Source organism: Belonocnema kinseyi, chromosome 4 (genome assembly GCF_010883055.1).
Source record: "Belonocnema kinseyi isolate 2016_QV_RU_SX_M_011 chromosome 4, B_treatae_v1, whole genome shotgun sequence".
In the NCBI taxonomy this organism is placed as follows: domain Eukaryota; kingdom Metazoa; phylum Arthropoda; class Insecta; order Hymenoptera; family Cynipidae; genus Belonocnema; species Belonocnema kinseyi.
Genome location: NC_046660.1, coordinates 4021701 through 4040282, shown reverse-complemented (window position 1 = coordinate 4040282; position 18582 = coordinate 4021701). Strand labels below are relative to the sequence as shown.

Here is an 18582-nt window from a genome sequence, read left to right as displayed (position 1 = left end):
GTAGACGAATTTCGCATGACCATTACTGTCACGAAATTTCTTGCTGAAATTACAACGTTATATTGTCTGTTTTTGCACGGTTTAGTTTCAAGAAAATTCCGGCTTTTGAAGCGTTTTTGCTTTTACCTAAAACAAAGAACTATACGGTGAGGTTCAATTGGATCTAAACTGTAAATCAAGTTTGCACAATGCTCACAATGACATAATTTGGACAAAGTTCTTCACTAACTAAATATTCAGCAATTGTGGTTATTGTTTGATAACCACTGTACCTGTAAATACAAAAACCACAATTATAGTTTCTATATTCAGCGAAAGACAGTGGTAAAATTATTTTCTTCTATTTTTTTTAATTTATCGGCATTGTTTTCGTCCGATTTTCACCTTGAGACTTGGGGAACTGACACTTCAAGGCATGGTAATTAACATTCAATGATTATGCAGATGAGATTAGATGATTTGTCGATGTCATTAATTACTTGAATGGCAACAATTTATATCGACGGAAAACAAATGTCTGAAAAGTCGTTTTGAAAAGCGAATTAGAGATTGTTTTAACGTCCAGCAGTGCACAATAAATTTTTTGAGTTGTCAGCAAACATGTTCATAGTTCGTTAGGAATTGCAATGAATTATAGTAATTAAACAATAAAAAAAGAACAACAGCAAAAACAAAAGTAGTAAGAAAAGATAAAAATCTTCTTCATTGTCTTGTTTTCAGATTACAGGAAATGTCAGACGGACGACTTCAGGTGTAGTGGAACGACGCCTGAACTTTGCATACCAAAAGAGAAGAGGTGCGATGGTTATTTGGACTGTCGAAACGGAAAGGACGAAGAAGGTTGTACGACTACTAAAGCTCCTTGTAGACTAGACCAATTCAGATGTAACACGACACAACGTTGTGTTGAGCAAACTGCAAGATGTAATCACAGAGACGACTGCGGGGACAACAGTGACGAAGCACACTGCAGTAAGTTCAGAAAAAAATTATTTTCTGGCAATACTTTTTCTTACACTTAATATTCATAGTTGGTCCGGGTAATTACGAATCAAGCAAATCGATTAAAAGTACAAAAATTATTGATGGTGTAGCAAAGAAAGTTTAATGAATATATTAAAAAAGCCAGTTCAAAATTTTTCTACTAGTAATCTATTCATCAATTCTCGTGAAAGAATATCTGTCAAAGCGCGGTTTATATTTGTTTTAGTCGTTTATGAGCTTGTTAAGAAACATTTGCAGCTCTGCAAAGGGATCTTCATTTTCTTGGCAAATATTCAAACGCCTCTAAATTCCTTGCTATCCTTTTCAAGCGAAACGTAAATATTCCACACTATTACGCAAATTGGAACATGTTTTGAACATGCACAATTGCGCAATACTCTGATCAAGATTCTACCTAAATAATTACCTTATATAAAATTATTTATATCCGAATTAATTACAAGTGCTAAAAAATGCATTAAAAAAGATAATATTTAATTTCGAAATACTCTGCTCTTTGAAATTTCCTTATTCTGGAACTGTACGCTCTCTATGTACACATCACTTATTGAACTTTATCATCATATTTTAGAATAATTTTAAGATGAGATTTTATTAATTATGAGAAATATTCTTGCTCAACAGGTTTTCCTGAATGCACATCGGAGCAATTTCGATGCGCAAATGCACTTTGCATTCCTTTGGCATTTCAGTGCGATGGCTACAGAGACTGTGATGATGGGTCCGATGAAAAAACTTGCACCGCGATGGTTTGTCCAGGAACGAAATTCATGTGCCCAAAAGGCTCTCCAGGTGGAAAACCAAAATGCATCAATAAATCGCAGCTGTGCGATGGCAAACAAGACTGTGAAGACGGAGCTGATGAATTGTCCGCTTGTTGTATGTATTTCCCCCTATACAAATTGGTTTAATAATTATTTATCCCTGATAATAGCTATTTCATGATTCATGCACAAAATAAAAATGTATTACAGCGACGAATCTCTGCGGCGCTCTAGGATGTCAATATAAATGCCAAGCATCTCCTACCGGTGGGGCTTGTTCCTGTCAAGACGGAAGAGTTCTTGCGAATGACTCGAGGACTTGCATTGGTAAATTTTAAACAAATTATATTTAATTATTTTTTGTAGGGATAAAACAGTAACAGCAAAACCAAGAAACAGAATAGTGTCTGAAATATAACTATGTGTTATGTACGGGGTCAGGTAATAATAACTTTAGATGTGCGTACAAATATGGTGATTGTCGTTTAAAAAATCGCTTGTGTCATTACAGTCATTTGTCATTAGAAGAATACAACATCAGGACATAAACTTGCAATCTTTACTGCTGCATTATAATTTCGTAATAGAAAATAACGCAAGAGAAGACGCCAAGTTTGCTCTTTTTTTCCTCTTTTGCTTTCTAATCTCACTGTGGGGGCAAAGTGTGAGAACTTGAAATCGTTCGCGGTATCGACATTCCCTCAATTTGATTATCTAATTTGGATTCCTTTTCTGGTAGATAGAGACGAGTGTTCGGAATGGGGCTTCTGTGAGCAGCTTTGCGAAAACACGGATGGTTCCTATATCTGCAGCTGCGTTCCAGGATTCGAGCTCGAAGGAAGGAATGCTTGTCGAGCTTCGAAGGGAAGTTCGCCAGTAGAATTGCTTTTGGCTCAGGATCGAGCAATTTGGAGAATGGATGAAGCTGGTCTAGATCGGAAGTTAGTCGCCAACACAACCGGAGCAAGTGGAGTTGACTTTCTCTACAATCGCAACCTCGTTTACTGGAGTGACACCAAAACGAGAAAGATTCACTCTCAATCTTTGAGTGGTAATCAAGCCAACTCAGACGTAGACATCTCCCTGCCAGGATCTTGGGTGCCAGTTGCAATCGCTGTGGACTGGGTTGGTGACAAACTTTATGTAGTCGATTCGATAGTACAGAAAATAGACGTTTTCGAATTAGATGGTCATTTCCATGGCATTGCTCTTGGATCAAACTTAACTAGCCCCGCAGATATTGCTCTCGATCCTACCGTGGGCTTGATGTTCATAGCCGACAGCAAGCAAGTATTAAGAGCAAACATGGACGGCACGAACACCATGGCAATCATCTCTGAAGCTGCGTACAAGGTTTCTGGAGTGGCTGCTGATATCTACGCTAAAAGAATTTACTGGTGTGACTCTCTACTAGATTATATCGAGACTGCTGATTATATGGGACGAAATAGAGTGATGGTTCTTCGAGGAACACAGGTCCCAGCCCCGATGAGACTCGCGCTCTTCGAGGACAGAATTTTTTGGACCGATAGTACGAAACAAGCTGTCTTGAGTGTTAAGAAAACCGCCGGTGAGTCTTCGATCCGCAATATATTCAAGGCGAAAGATGCAAAGGCGGTCAAAGTTCTGCATAGCCTGGTTCAACAAGCTGTGACCAATCCTTGTGGAATCAATAATGGAGGCTGTCAGCACATGTGTATCGTAACAGCAGCGGCTGACCGCGATTCTGGATTGGCCTATCGTTGTGCGTGTCACATCGGCTGGAGGCTTTCATTGGATTTGAGAAATTGTAACCTGGTGACGGAGTTTCTCATGTACTCGCAGCAGAGATTCATCAAAGGACGTGTTCTGGATCCTGTGATGGAAGGCTTCAGTGATGCTATCCTGCCTGTTGTTTCCAGGAGAGCAAGGTTCGTCGGTTTGGACTTTGATGCTCGTGATCAGTATATTTATTACAGTGACGTGTTGCAAGACGTGATCTACAGAGTCCGTCAGAACGGCACTGGGCGTGAGATCGTTCTTGCGAGTCAAAACGAGGGAGTGGAAGGATTAGCAGTTGACTGGGCGTCAAAGAACTTGTACTATATTGACTCGCGGAAGGGAACCTTAAACGTACTCAGCACTAGGAATGTCACTTACCGAAGGACTCTTTTGAAGAACTTGAAGAGGCCGAGGGCAATCGTCATCCACCCGAATCAGGGATTCATTTTCTTCTCGGAGTGGGACAGGCCCGCAAACATCAGCAGAGCTCGAGCCGATGGATCGAACTTGATCGTCTTCAAGAATCTGACTCTCGGGTGGCCAAATGGTCTCGCGATTGACTTCAGCAAGGACAGGCTCTACTGGTGCGACGCATTGCTTGATCATGTCCAACACTCGAATCTGGAAGGTACTGACGTCAGGACCGTCAACTCAAGACTCATAAGGCATCCCTTCTCAATAGCGATTTACGAACAGTGGATGTACATTACCGACTGGAGATTGGATGCCATCATACGTCTGCACAAGGAAACTGGAGAGCAGGAAGCTATTCTTGTTCGCGAGCCCGACACAAATCGGCTATACGGAGTCAAGGTCTACAGTCCTCATATTCAGCAGCCGCACACGGACCATCCGTGCACGATAAACAACGGTGAATGCGAGAAACTCTGTTTCGCTGTTCCACGCAACAGTACTACCAGATTCTCACCAACGAGGCTCACAAGAATCTGTGGATGTCCCTATGGAGAGAAGCTTCGCGATGACGAGATCACTTGTATGGAAGATCAGGAAGCTGAACCCCCAGTGAAAGCTTGTCCAAATGCGTGGGACTTTACGTGCGCCAATCAACGATGTGTGCCTCAGTCCTGGATTTGCGATGGAGATGACGATTGTCTTGACAATAGCGACGAGAATCAAAACTGCACAAAGCCGACTTGCGGCGCCAATGAATTCCAGTGTAAATCAGGCAGATGCGTTCCCTCGAGTTTCAGGTGTGACTCCGAGAATGACTGCGGAGATTACAGCGACGAAGCAGGTTGCCCCAACGTCACCTGCAGTTCTAGTCAGTTTGCATGTAGCAACAATCGCTGCATACCCGCAACCTGGAAATGCGACTCTGAGAACGACTGTGGAGACAGCTCTGATGAGGGTGATTTTTGCGCAGCCAAAACTTGTTCCTACTTTCAGTTCACATGCCCACGTTCAGGACACTGTATACCTCAATCCTGGGTTTGTGACGGTGACAACGATTGCTTTGATCAGCAGGACGAAATGGACTGTCCACCAGTTAATTGTCTCAGCACGCAATTTACTTGTGCAGATCAGAAGATGTGTGTTCTCGAATCTTACAAGTGTGACGGAATCTCTGATTGCAATGATGGAAGCGATGAATTGGGCTGTCCATCTCTGGCACCGGATCAGTGCAATACCGAGAAGCAATTCCAGTGCGCGAGTTCTGGAATTTGCATACCCAAGAGTTGGTACTGTGATGGAACAGCGGACTGTCATGACAAATCGGATGAGCCTGAGAGTTGTGGCCAGGTCAACTGCCAACCTGGATTCTTCAAGTGCAACAACAACAAGTGTGTTTTCAAAGCCTACGTCTGCGATGGAAAAGACGACTGTGGTGATGGATCGGACGAAGACACAAAATTGCACGCTTGCAAAGGGCCTGAATTCAAGTGCGAATCAACAGAATGGAAGTGTCCCAACGTTACGAACCGATGCATCAATGTTACAAATGTCTGTGATGGTAAACCGGACTGCCCAGGTGGAGGAGACGAGGGCATTGGTTGTGAACTTGCAGAATGCAAACACCAGGGAGGCCTCTGCACCAACGGTTGTTTGCAAACACCCTTCGGTGCTCAGTGCACTTGTCCACAAGGGGAGGAACTTGGCCCTGATGGTTTCACTTGTCAGGACATGAACGAGTGCGATCCACCTGGACGTTGTTCTCAGATCTGTATCAACACAAAGGGCAGTTATCTTTGCAACTGTGTCGACGGTTACGTGCTTGAAAAAGACAAACACACGTGTAAGGCTTTCAATCATAGCGCGGCTTTTCTCATAATTTCCAATCGACACACGATTCTTGTTGCCGATTTGCAAGATCAAGCACTGGAGAGGGTTCCAATTAATGTGGAAAACGTGGTAGCAACTTCGAGCAATATGCACACTGGCACAATCTTCTGGTCCGATATGAAGCTGAAGAAGATCTCGAGATTAGACAGAAGCAGCGATCCTCAGGATGTGATATCTACTGGTCTTGATCTCGTTGAAGGATTGGCCTATGATTGGATTGGACAAAATCTGTATTGGTTGGATTCCAAACTGAATACCATCGAAGTGTCCAAGGAAACTGGTGCAAATAGATTGGTTCTCGTTAAGGAGAACATAACACAGCCTCGAGGAATGTGTCTCGATCCAAGTCCAGGTGCTTGCTGGCTTTTCTGGACCGACTGGGGCGAGAACCCAAGAATCGAGAGAATTGGTATGGACGGTACAGAGAGATCCACCATTATCAACACCAAAATTTATTGGCCAAACGGTCTTGCTCTAGACATCGCCAACAAGAGGATCTATTTTGCGGATAGTAAGCTTGACTTCATCGACAGTTGTCTCTATGACGGAACTGGAAGAATTCAGGTGTTGGCTGACTCTCATTATTTGCTCCATCCGCACTCTCTCACTCTCTTCGAGGACACAATGTACTGGACTGATCGGCAACTGAACCGAGTTTTGTCCGCTCACAAATTCCGCGGCTCAAATCAAACTGTTGTCTCGCACCTCATCTCCCAACCACTGTCGATCCACGTTCACCACCCTGTACTTCAACCAATCACACCAAATCCTTGCTTGAATGCCTCATGCGCTCATCTTTGTCTTCTTTCCCCGAGTGCGCCAAGCGGCTACAACTGCAAGTGCCAGGTCGGATACAAATTGTTGAGTGATGGTCGCTGCATCGAAGAGGAAAATGCCTACTTGATGGTCCTTCGAGGATCTCAAATAATTGACGTGTCGCTTTTGCCTGGAGATACCAAGACTGGATACATCACTCCAGTTGTTGGAGTTGAAGGCGGTAGATTTATTGACTACGACAGGACTGACCACATTATTTACTGGCTGCAGGGAAAGGAGGGCGATGAGGAGAACGGTACAATTTACGCAATTCCATACGGAGGTGGAAATAAAACTGAGTTCCCGAACGCGAACGGTGACACTGGAATTGTTGGATCTCCATCAACTTTGGCCTTTGACTGGCTCGGGAGGAATCTCTTCATTGGAAACAAATACGCTTCCAACATCGAGGCAATTAAGGTAGATGGAAAAATAAGATATCGGTCAATTGTTCTCGCGAATGATGGAACGAAATTGAGTGTAGCTAGACCAAGATCGATGTGCGTTGATCCTCTCGAGGGACATGTCTTCTGGATTGATGAGGGAGGCTTTGGCGTCCCTTCGAAAATTGGTAGAGTCAACATGGATGGTACAACTCCTCTTATACTTGTGCCAGACCTGTATGGCGCCGAGGCCATCACGATAGATATACCAAGTAAGACCGTTTACTTCAGTACCTCTCAGACTGTCCAGTCGATGACAACAGACGGTCAGAGCGTGAAAACTATTCTGTCAGCCGCTAACAATATCGCCCTGCCGAAGGCCCTCGCCGTCCATGAGAATAAACTCTACTATCTGGATCCAAAGTATGAGAAAATCGAGAGGGTAAACCTGCCGAATGGTGATAATGCAACGATAATAATGCAAAACGATGCTGATTTGAAGACGCTCACTATATACAAGAAACGAGCTACCGGTTCTCACTCCTGTCTCGTAAATAATGGAGGTTGCGATCAAATTTGTCTGCCCTCTGCTGGTGGAACCAGAGTCTGCGCCTGTGGCATAGAATACCGTAAAGTTGGTGACAGCAGATGCGAGCCCTTCAAAACCTTCGCGGTCGTTACTCAGTTAGATGTGGCGAGAGGATACAGCTTAAAGGACTCGAAAGAGGCGATGGTGCCAATCGCTGGAATGGGTCATCATATTCTTCATGTTGATGTGCACTGTGCACAGAACTGGATTTACTGGGTCGAGTTCAACAGAGGATACTGGAATGGTATCTTTCGAGTGAGACCCAACGGTACTGAGCTCGAGCAGATCATTAAGAGTGGAATTGGATCGAATGGAATTAGAGGGTTGACGATCGACTGGATCGCTGGAAATATCTATTTTGCTAATGTGTTCCCCCATGACAACTACGTCGAGGTCTGCCGTCTGGATGGAAGCAACAGGAAGGTGTTAGTCAAAACAACGACAGATGCGCCTAGAGAACTTGCGGTCAATCCGATCAAGAAAGTCCTCTACTGGATCGACTATGGTCAATATCCAAGAATAGGAAAGGCCAACTTGGATGGTAGCAATTGGACAACCTTGGTCACAAGTGGCATCAGCACGCCTCGTGATCTGACGGTCGATATATTAACGCACGATGTCTACTGGGTTGACTCGAAGCTCGACATGATCCAGAAGATCTCCTACACTGGTGGCAACCGAATGGTCATCCGAAATAATCTGCCGAACCCGATGGGAGTTGCCATCTTCGGCCAGGACATGTACTGGGTAGATCGCAATCTAGCCACTGTCTTCAAGGCGAGCAAGCTGCCAGGAAATATCAGTCGACCGACCTCAGTTAGGACGAATCTACCTAAATTGAGGGATATCGCCATCTTTGATCAAAACTCTCAGCCGATGGATGAAAACAGTCCCTGCTCTCGGACTCCCAATGGTGGTTGCGAACAGTTGTGTTTCGCGCTTCCACGAGACAATACTCCTAATCAAGTCAAGTGCGATTGTGCAACCGGTAAACTGGCGTCTGATGGCAAGAGGTGTGAAAACGTTGACGAGTTCCTTGTCTTCGCAACAAGAACCGAAATCCGGGCCATTAACCTGGATCCAAAATCCACCAGTTTGCCCTTTAAGCCTGTTGGAAACTTGACAAATGTTGTGGGCGTTGATTTTGACTATCAAGACAAAAAATTGCTTTTCACTCAAATTAGACCATGGGCGATGATTGCTTGGCTCAATTCGGAGGATCCCTCGTCAATGAAACCTGAAAAAATCATCAACCGAGGCATCAATCCAGAGGGTATTTCATACGACTGGACACAGAAGAAAGTGTACTGGACAGACTCCTCGAATAACAGCATATATGCTATGAATATCGATGGGACGGACCTGGTGATGATTGCTAGAGTAGACAGACCACGAGCTATCGTCGTAGATCCTTGCAACGGTTCTCTCTACTTCACCGACTGGGGTCGTTTCGGCACCTCTGGTAAGATCTTTAGAACCACCATGGCAGGTTCTTTGAAGAAGGCCATCATTGACAAGGATCTCTCTCAACCAAGTGGTCTTGCTATTGATTACGAAGAGCGCATGCTCTACTGGACCGACGCAGTTCTAGAGAAGATCGAGAGATCAGATCTCAACGGAAATAACAGGGAAGTTCTTATTGGAGCGACGATTTATCCATTCGCGATCACAGTCTTCCGGGAGCACATTTACTGGACTGATTTGCAACTCAGGGGTGTATATCGAGCAGAGAAGAACACAGGATCTGACAAAGTAGAATTGGTGAAACGACTTGAGGACTCCCCAAGAGATCTTCACATCTATTCTCCAGCAAGACAACAGTGCAAGGTCAATCCTTGCAACATCAATAACGGAGGGTGCGATCAATCCTGCCATCCTGGGCAAAGTGGCACTGCTGAATGCAAATGCGACGACAACAGCAGACTCGTCAACGAGGACAGAATGTGTGTACCCAAAAATGTTACTTGCGACGGCAACAAATTTGCCTGCAGAAATGGAAGATGCATCTCTCGAATGTGGGCTTGCGATGGCGACAATGACTGTGGAGACAGCTCTGATGAAGACACCAACTACTGTTCCTACCACTCTTGCAGTCCCAATGAGTTTCGTTGTAACAATGGCCGCTGCATCTTTAAATCGTGGAAGTGCGACCACGAGAATGACTGTCGAGATGGTAGCGACGAGGAAGGTTGCAAATATCCACCTTGTGCAGCTGGCGAATTCACCTGCGCCAATTATCGTTGCATTCCACAGTCACAGGTTTGTAACGGTGTCAATGACTGTAAAGACAACGTCACTTCGGATGAAACGCACGAACGCTGTCCCCGGAACACGACCTGCCCTCCTAATCATCTCAAGTGTGATAAGACCAACATATGCGTGGAACCTTACTGGTTGTGCGACGGAGACAACGATTGCGGAGACAACAGCGACGAAAATCCTCTACACTGCGCTCAGAGAACTTGTCCACAAAATAGCTTCCGTTGTCCCAATCACAGATGCATTCCGGCTACTTGGTACTGTGACGGAGATGACGATTGTCTCGACGGGAGCGACGAGCCGCCAGGATACTGTCAATCTGAAGGCAGAACCTGTTTCGGTGATCTGTTTACCTGTGACAACGGAAACTGTATTCCCAGGATATACATCTGCGACGGCGACAATGATTGTCTTGACAATTCTGACGAGGACGAGAGGCATCAGTGCAATGACCGAAAGTGTGACGAAGAGACTGAATTTACTTGCACCGCCAATAAACTCTGGAATCGGGCACAGTGTATTCCAAAGAAGTGGCTCTGCGATGGTGATCCAGACTGTGTGGATGGAGCTGACGAGAACTCGACTCTGCTCCATTGCCCAGCACCAACACCTTGTTCCGAAAATCAATTTACCTGCAACAACGGCAGGTGTCTCAATCGAAGCTGGCTCTGTGATCATGACAACGACTGTGGAGATGGAAGCGACGAAGGCAAGTTCTGTAATTCCAGATACAAGAATTGTTCCGAACTTGAATTCACTTGTCAAAACTTTAAGTGCATAAGGAAGCAATTCCACTGTGATGGACAGGATGACTGTGGAGATTATTCGGACGAAGTCAACTGTCCCTCAAAGAAAAAGAACACCACCTGTCCAAATCTAGGAGAATTCATGTGTGCAAATGGAGTATGCATCGATCAGCAGTTGGTTTGTAACAAAGAACCCGACTGTGCTGATGAGAGTGACGAACCACCTCACTGCAATGTTGATGAGTGCGCCCGAGTGGAGATGAACCAGTGTGGACACAGGTGTGTGGATACACCAACGAGTTTTTACTGCGAATGTAATGCAGGGTACAAGCTCTTGGACGATGGAAAAGCCTGCGCAGATATCGACGAGTGCATCGAAACACCACAAGTTTGTAGTCAGCAGTGTGAGAACACACCAGGAAACTTCTACTGTAAATGCAACGAGAAGTACTATGAACGAGCAGCTGATGAGCACACTTGCAAGAGGAGAGACAAAATTCCTCCCTGGGTTATCTTCACGAATAAGTACTACATCAGGAATATGTCAACCGATGCTTCCCAGTATGCTCTGATGCATCAAGATCTTGTAAATGTTGTTGCGCTCGATGCGGATTACGCAGAAGAGATGTTATACTTTTGCGACGTCACTGCCAAGACAATTTACAGAGCACCAATCGGCGGTGGAGAGAGGCAGGCGATTATTCGACACGACAGTCTTGGTCTCGAAGGAATTGCCATTGATTGGATAGGAAGGAAGCTATACTGGTTGGATAGACATGCCAAACATCTGGAAGTAGCTGAGTTGGATGGAACAAATAGAAAGACTTTGATGGCTGGAATCGCGGATCCAAGAGCGATTGCTGTTCATCCTGGAACTGGACATTTGTACTTTACGTCCTGGCATCTTCAGGCCTACATCGGTAAGATGGGAATGGATGGTAGCAACTTTACGCAGATTCTCAACTGGGAAGATGACATCGCCTGGCCAAATGCTCTCACAATTGACTACTTTACGGACAGGATATTCTGGGCTGATGCGCATCTTGACTACATAGCGTTTGCGGATTTAGAAGGACACCATCGACGAATTGTACTGTCTGGTGCCAAAGTTCCACACGTTTTCGCAATGACGGTCTTTGATGATCACATTTACTGGACGGATTGGAATCTGAAGGCCATCAGTAAGGCAGAGAAGTTCTCTGGAGCTCAAGTTACGCTCCTGAGTAACACAACTCATCGGCCATATGATATTCACATCTATCATCCCTTGAGGCAACTTCCTTATAATAATCCGTGCTCACAGAATAATGGCGGCTGTTCCCATCTATGTTTGATTTCTCCACCAGCCAGTTCGTACTTGTTAGAGGGCTTTGGGCGACCTGGAATGACTTCTTTCAAGTGCATGTGTCCTAATCAGTTTACTTTGGACAACGATCAGAAGACCTGTATCGCTAACTGTACTGCTGGACAGCATCGATGCGGTGTGCCCGATGAGAAATGCGTCCCTTGGTATTACAAGTAAGTTTCATATTTCAGAAATATTATTTAACAATTGTACAACAAAGAGAATTCTACAAAAATTGCAATATTTGCAGACTTATTGCACGCTTTGGTTAAGCTTGTGTGAAGTGAAATTTGCACAGATTATACTGTAAACCGTTTGGAATGAATCCAGAAAAGAACAACTAAAATGGTCAAAGTTTTATCATGAAAAAGTGGTTTGAAAAATGGGGAAAAACTGATCATTTCTCAAATAATAAATGTTTAGAGCGTAATTGTCTAGGTAAAAAAGTGTAATAATAACAGAAATTAAGACCGGTTTATACTTTGTGAAGAATTTTTAAAACATTCTAGCGAGCTCAAAAATGATTCTACAACAAAACAAAAAATATGAATATTCTGATTTTGTCTAGATTATACGAATTTCCAGTCGTCCATAAAATTTAAACAGTCGCTTTTTCAAATCACTCTAATGTCTATTAACTATTTATATCTATATTTGTCGACTTGTCTGAACGCAAATTCTTAATTTTTATTATTCTAGGTGCGATGGTGAGAAAGACTGCAAGGATGGTTCAGACGAGGCTGACTGTCCTGCGAGAACTTGCCGAGCAGGAGTCTTCCAATGTAAAAACGGCAACTGCACACCTAGTCTCACTGTGTGTGATGGCGCTGACGACTGCGGAGACAATAGTGACGAAATCAACTGCTCACACGCGTGTCCTGTCTTGGAGTTTAAGTGTAAATCGAACGGACGCTGCATCCACGATTCGTGGAAGTGCGACGGAGATGCTGACTGTAAAGACGGCAGTGATGAGGATCCGAGTATATGTCGTGAGTCTATAAACAAGTTTCACCAGTAAAAATCCATTCTAGCATCGAAGCTTCTAATGTGAGTAAATATCTTAATTTTATCCTTCAGACAACAGAACCTGCGACCCCAATACAGAGTTCAGCTGCAAGAACGGCAAGTGTATTCCGAAATTGTGGATGTGTGACTACGACAATGACTGTGGAGATGACAGCGACGAACCAGCGTACATGTGTCGACAACGCAATTGCACAACAGGTTGGCAGCGTTGTCCCGGTCAATCCAACTACAGATGCATTCCAAAGTGGCTCTTCTGTGATGGCAAAGACGACTGCCGAGACAATTCCGATGAAAAAGCAGAAAATTGTCCCGTCTGCGATCTTAGCACCGATTTCAAGTGCGCCAATAACCGATGCGTACCTAAGCAGTGGCTCTGTGACTTTGCCGATGACTGTGGAGATGCTAGCGACGAGGCAGATGCTATTTGCAAGGACAAGTACAGAAAGTGTTCAGAATCCGAGTTTCAGTGTGCCAATGGCAAGTGCATCGCTTCTAGGTGGCGGTGTGACCTCGAAGACGATTGCGGAGATTCGAGTGATGAACTTAACTGCGAGACACACAAGTGCAAGGTAGGAAGAGTGGGAATACTACTTTTCAAAAATTCTCTCTTACTCGAAACACTCTTTTTTGTAATTCATTATTTTGTTTTCACTTAAATAACATACTGTCTGTCTTTCCTTATAGAACGACACTTATCAGTGCAAGAGCGGTCACTGCATCGCGGGTCATCTCCGATGCGATGGTACCAGAGACTGCAAAGATCTCAGCGACGAAATTGGATGTCCCGCAAAGTATCCCGGAGGAAGATACTGTCCGCAGACTCACTTCCAATGTGACAACAACTTCTGCGTTTCTCTTCAGGACAGATGCGATGGATCTGACGACTGTGGTGACGGTTCAGATGAAAATACGGCAATGTGTGGTAAGCTCTTGTTTTTCATCTCTGTCATCTTGAGGGTCTTAACCGCCTCGGAGAAGGTAGATAATCAATTTTTTGGTTTTCAGCGAGCCTGCCCTGCGATCCTCACAGAAGATTCCGTTGCGCGAATCACAAGTGCATTCCCAAGTACCAGGTTTGCGACCAAATAGACAATTGTGGAGATGGTTCCGATGAGAATAACATGACCATGTGTGCAACTAGAGTTAAACCTTGCGATCCGATCAACGAGTATCTCTGTGCAAACAAGAATTGTATCAGCAGACTCCAACTCTGTGATCACACAGACCACTGTGGAGACTTGTCTGATGAATTAGGATGTCGTAAGTCATTTAGCTTCTGCATTATACTCGTAAATTAATCATTTGTGAGATGTGTTCAGAGAAGTGGGAAAATGCAGAAAACCTTTCCCGAGCACAGCCAGTTACTGGTGCGCGCGCAAATACCAGCACCGCAATTATACAGTTGTATTCTTTCAGATCTGAACAAGTACTGCGAGGACCACGACAAGGGCGGCTGTTCCCACTATTGTCAGAATATCACCGACAACCGATACATCTGCGCCTGCTATCCAGGATACATAATATCCAAAGTAAACAACAAACAGTGCGAGGACATTAACGAGTGTGCAGAGGGTACGCATCACTGCTCACAGCTGTGCATAAATCTTAAAGGAAATTACTCGTGTTCGTGTCGCCAAGGCTTCAGGCTCTCTGATAACCTGAGCGGAGTGTGCCGAGCTGAGGATGACAACGCACTTGTATTATACGCAACTAGATCAGAAATCCGAGGATTGGACGTCCACAGGCGAGATGAAATGCCTGTGATTGGGAACGAAAATAGAATACACGCTATTGACTTTGATCCGCGAATGGAATACGTTTACTGGATTGATTCTCACGATAATAGGATTAAACGGTCGTTCATGGTCAACGCGAAGAACGGCGAAGCAAAGATAGGATTTGCCCAAGACCTCAACATTCAGTGTATGTGATTTTCAAATAGTCACCTTCTATCTAATTATTATTCCAGGCAATCTAGGCTTTCATGTCTTGTGCTAATAAATACATGTGTAACCTTTTCAATTTTAGCATCCAACTATCAACCCACGAGTATTGCAGTAGACTGGGTGAGTGGAAATCTCTACTGGACCGAATTGGCCGACAGTATCGACAGCATAACCGGCAGAGTGGTTGTCGCCAAATCCGATGGAAGATACCGACGCAGCATCGCTATAGTGGAAGAACCAGCTGCAATAGCCGTCGACCCTCAACTCGGAATCGTCGTTTGGTCAGACGTAGGATCCATTCCGAGAATCGAGAGTGCTTGGATGGATGGCAGCAAGAGAAGAATCTTGGTCGGGGAAAAACTTGGCAGACCTTCTGGGCTTGCCATCGATTACTCGATGGACCACACTCTGTATTGGGCAGACAGTAAACTCAATCTGATTGAGTCGATCCGACTGGACGGCTCCAACAGGAAAGTCGTTCTTCATGGAGATGCTCTGAAGCACCCGATGTCTCTTGACGTCTTTGAGAATGTGTTGTACTGGACGTCGAGGTCCACCGGCGAGTTGATTCGACAAGACAAATTCGGGAGAGGAGTTCCTCAGACGTTGAAGTCAGGCATGGGGACGAGTGGAGGCGTGAAAATTTATCATCAGATGAGGTACAATACCTCGCTGATCGATCCTTGTCGATCGAGTGAGTGCACTCATCTCTGTGTCGCGGTTCACGGAGGATACAGGTGTTTGTGTCCAGAGAGCTCTCGGACGAGACAGTCGCATGCAAGCCAAATGCGCTGCGATGCTACGGAGGAAAGGCCGAAACCTGCACCGAGAATTTGTCCGTGTCAGAACGGAGGTTTCTGCACTCAAAATTCCGACAATGAACTCACCTGCGAGTGTCAAGAGTATTACGAGGGCGAGCACTGTGAGATTCTCCCGGCAGCGACTCGATCGGGAAGTTCCACGGCTGCAATTGTCATTCCAATCGTTGTGTCCATCCTGGTACTGCTTGGTGCAGCTGCCGTTATTTTGGTTCTCAAGAAACGGCCATTGTGAGTTTTTGGTGTTTTATCAAGCAAATTTTGAGTGGGTGTTTTTCTTGTTTTGTTGCTGATGAAAATTGTTTTTTTTTTTTTCTCCAGTGGCAAACCAGGTGGTCTTGGCAGTCTAACCGGTGCTCAAAGTGTCTCCTTCAGACAAGGCAGCAATGTCGAGTTTGGCGGATCTTCGACTGATCGAATGGTAAGTTTTCGCAACAGCAAGTGCTGTCAGTTTAAGTGACAGAGCTTGGTGATTCAAGGTCTGTCTAGTTTTTGATCAATTGGAGGAAGGTGGTGTTGCACTTGTAGTCATATTATTAAAAGACAAGAGAATAAGATTTGCACTATTAACTTTGCAGGAACCTCTCGACGTGGAGTACAATCTCAATGAAGTAAGCACGAAAAACAGAGACTTTAGTAATCCAATGTACGACGCAGTGAACCTTGAGTCTGGCAACACCAACGGAACCAGTGGCAGTGGAATTTATGAAGTTCCTGCGGAAATGAAACCCTCCAGTATACAGCACAAAGAACCACCTCAACTTCACTTCAAGAGGCGAGAGCTAGACCCAACACCCATCGACTCGGGCAAAGATACCCAGCAGCTGGTGGAAGAAGACAAATCCGAGTGCTAGGTTGTTGTCACCAAAGTGCATCTTCATCTATTGTGCGGTTTCATCTTGAATGTGTCGCGAGTACTAAATCTCAATACTCGAACTCTAGTAGTCAAGTTGCTCGATTCCGACAAGCAAATGTGATTGTATTCGCTTTTAATTGAATTTTAGCGCGGGGAGTGAACGTTTAGGTAAGTTTTCATACAAAAGATTTTAAATAATGCTGTTTATCTCGATTTTACACACGGCAAAGAAAGAGTTTTATCAATGACCGAACGAGCGGCAAGAGAATCTAGATTTTCCAAATAAGCGGCATATTGCCGACTTTGCTCTGCCACGATCTGTCAGACCTTCAAACTAAATTTTTAGAGCTCGGACAAATCTCTCTTTTCACTACTGTATTGACGTTTTGAGATATTTAATTGATCAAAGTGAATCACTCTGATAAAAGAAATTGACTATTGTAGAGATATGTAAAAGTACCTACCGAGCCGTTATGGGGAAACAGGAAGAAAAAAGGTCGAAATCAAACTGCAAGAGGCAGACGATCGTGTCATTTTCTTAGGTGATTTTTTTAAGTCTTGTAAATATAATTCCTATTCCTACGAAATATTAAATTCATATTATCTGTGTACCATAAAAACGCAACACATTCCATTACACTCAAGATCCTTGAGAGTTAGTGATAGCACGCGATGACTTTATTAAGTACGGAATATGTAAATAAACGCGTGTACGTTTATTCACTGCAAAGGTACATGTGCGTAGATATGCGAATAATTGGACCAATAAGCTGTATTTTTGAACAAGTATTTTTGTATGAAAGACAATTGAGAGTTTTATATTAAAAAAGTGGCCAATCAGGAACTGATGATGAATAGGCACGTTTATTTTTTATTTTTTTTTAATGGTGAATGGACTCTGCAAATCGAGACACTTGCGATTTGTTAAACATCATTGATTATTATAAATGTTATTATATTGAACGATTGATTACGTTATATAAATAAATGTTTTTTTAAGCATAAAAATGCTCAGAATGTTTGATCGGCCACGTAATGTAAAGGTTATATTGTACATTTCTTTAAACTATACGGGGTACCTCGGCGTATTGTTCTTCAAAACAGAATCCCTTCTTTTATTCAATATGTCAACTGGACAAGCTACACTTGAAAAGAAACAAGAAAAATAGATGTCATTTTCAGATTTGATCAACTTTGAAAATGCAGTAAAATTCATGTAGAGCGAGAACGATACGTTGCTGTGTCTTGTGCACAAATAATTATAAATAGTATATATTATTATATATATATATATAAATAAATATATATTTCTTGTTGCAATTAACTTCGATCTGGGCAGGGATCCAGAGTGTCCTTTATATAATTATATCAGTATTTTGTGTATTTTTTTATCGAGTTGACAAAATAATAATTGTTAATATATTGTGCAAATATCAAACTGATACCGTCCAACAATAAACTTTAAGGATAACAACTAAGCTTGATATATCGACCAGAAAACACGATTATAAGACATGTATATACACTATACGTATAACTGAACAAAAATACAGAGTGTACATTCAGACATAATAACAGAGTTCCAGATATTTGTTTTTAAAACGATCGCGTTTTACGCTTTGGAGTGTACAATAAAACTTATTTATGACTGAAACACTTGGACGGCTGTTTTTTCTTCATTTTTAGTGTGAAAGACTAATTCAATCATAGTTCATCATCTGTGAGAGAATCAACTCATTCCTAAAGACATAGTCTTACAAAGTAAAATGTTTTTTTTTTATTCTAAAATACTTTTGTAGGAAATGCCAAAACTATACGCATGCTGTATTTCCAGCCCTTACAGGTATATATTTTATTATTATTACTATTATTATTATTACACCATTAAGCCATTTTCCTTTCGGGGTAGGCGTGACTCACTCGGTAGGTGAAAGGAGCAGTGTGTGGAAGGGATAGAGATTTTTCAG

General features: G+C 43.5%; 1 protein-coding gene across 1 annotated transcript in view; it reads left to right on the top strand.

Moving 5' to 3' along the window:
- LOC117171701 (low-density lipoprotein receptor-related protein 2) overlaps positions 1 to 18269 on the top strand; it is a 61695-nt gene extending 43426 nt beyond the window's left edge. Inside the window, exons 4-15 of the mRNA XM_033359254.1 lie at positions 721 to 972; positions 1630 to 1884; positions 1980 to 2096; positions 2509 to 12142; positions 12669 to 12958; positions 13047 to 13564; positions 13680 to 13917; positions 14001 to 14255; positions 14412 to 14918; positions 15024 to 15990; positions 16081 to 16180; positions 16338 to 18269. Of these exons, the coding sequence (XP_033215145.1) occupies positions 721 to 972; positions 1630 to 1884; positions 1980 to 2096; positions 2509 to 12142; positions 12669 to 12958; positions 13047 to 13564; positions 13680 to 13917; positions 14001 to 14255; positions 14412 to 14918; positions 15024 to 15990; positions 16081 to 16180; positions 16338 to 16613 (13409 nt within the window). The 3' untranslated portion in view covers positions 16614 to 18269. The remainder of the gene's footprint in view (positions 1 to 720; positions 973 to 1629; positions 1885 to 1979; positions 2097 to 2508; positions 12143 to 12668; positions 12959 to 13046; positions 13565 to 13679; positions 13918 to 14000; positions 14256 to 14411; positions 14919 to 15023; positions 15991 to 16080; positions 16181 to 16337) is intronic.
- The last annotated feature ends 313 nt before the right edge of the window (positions 18270 to 18582 follow it).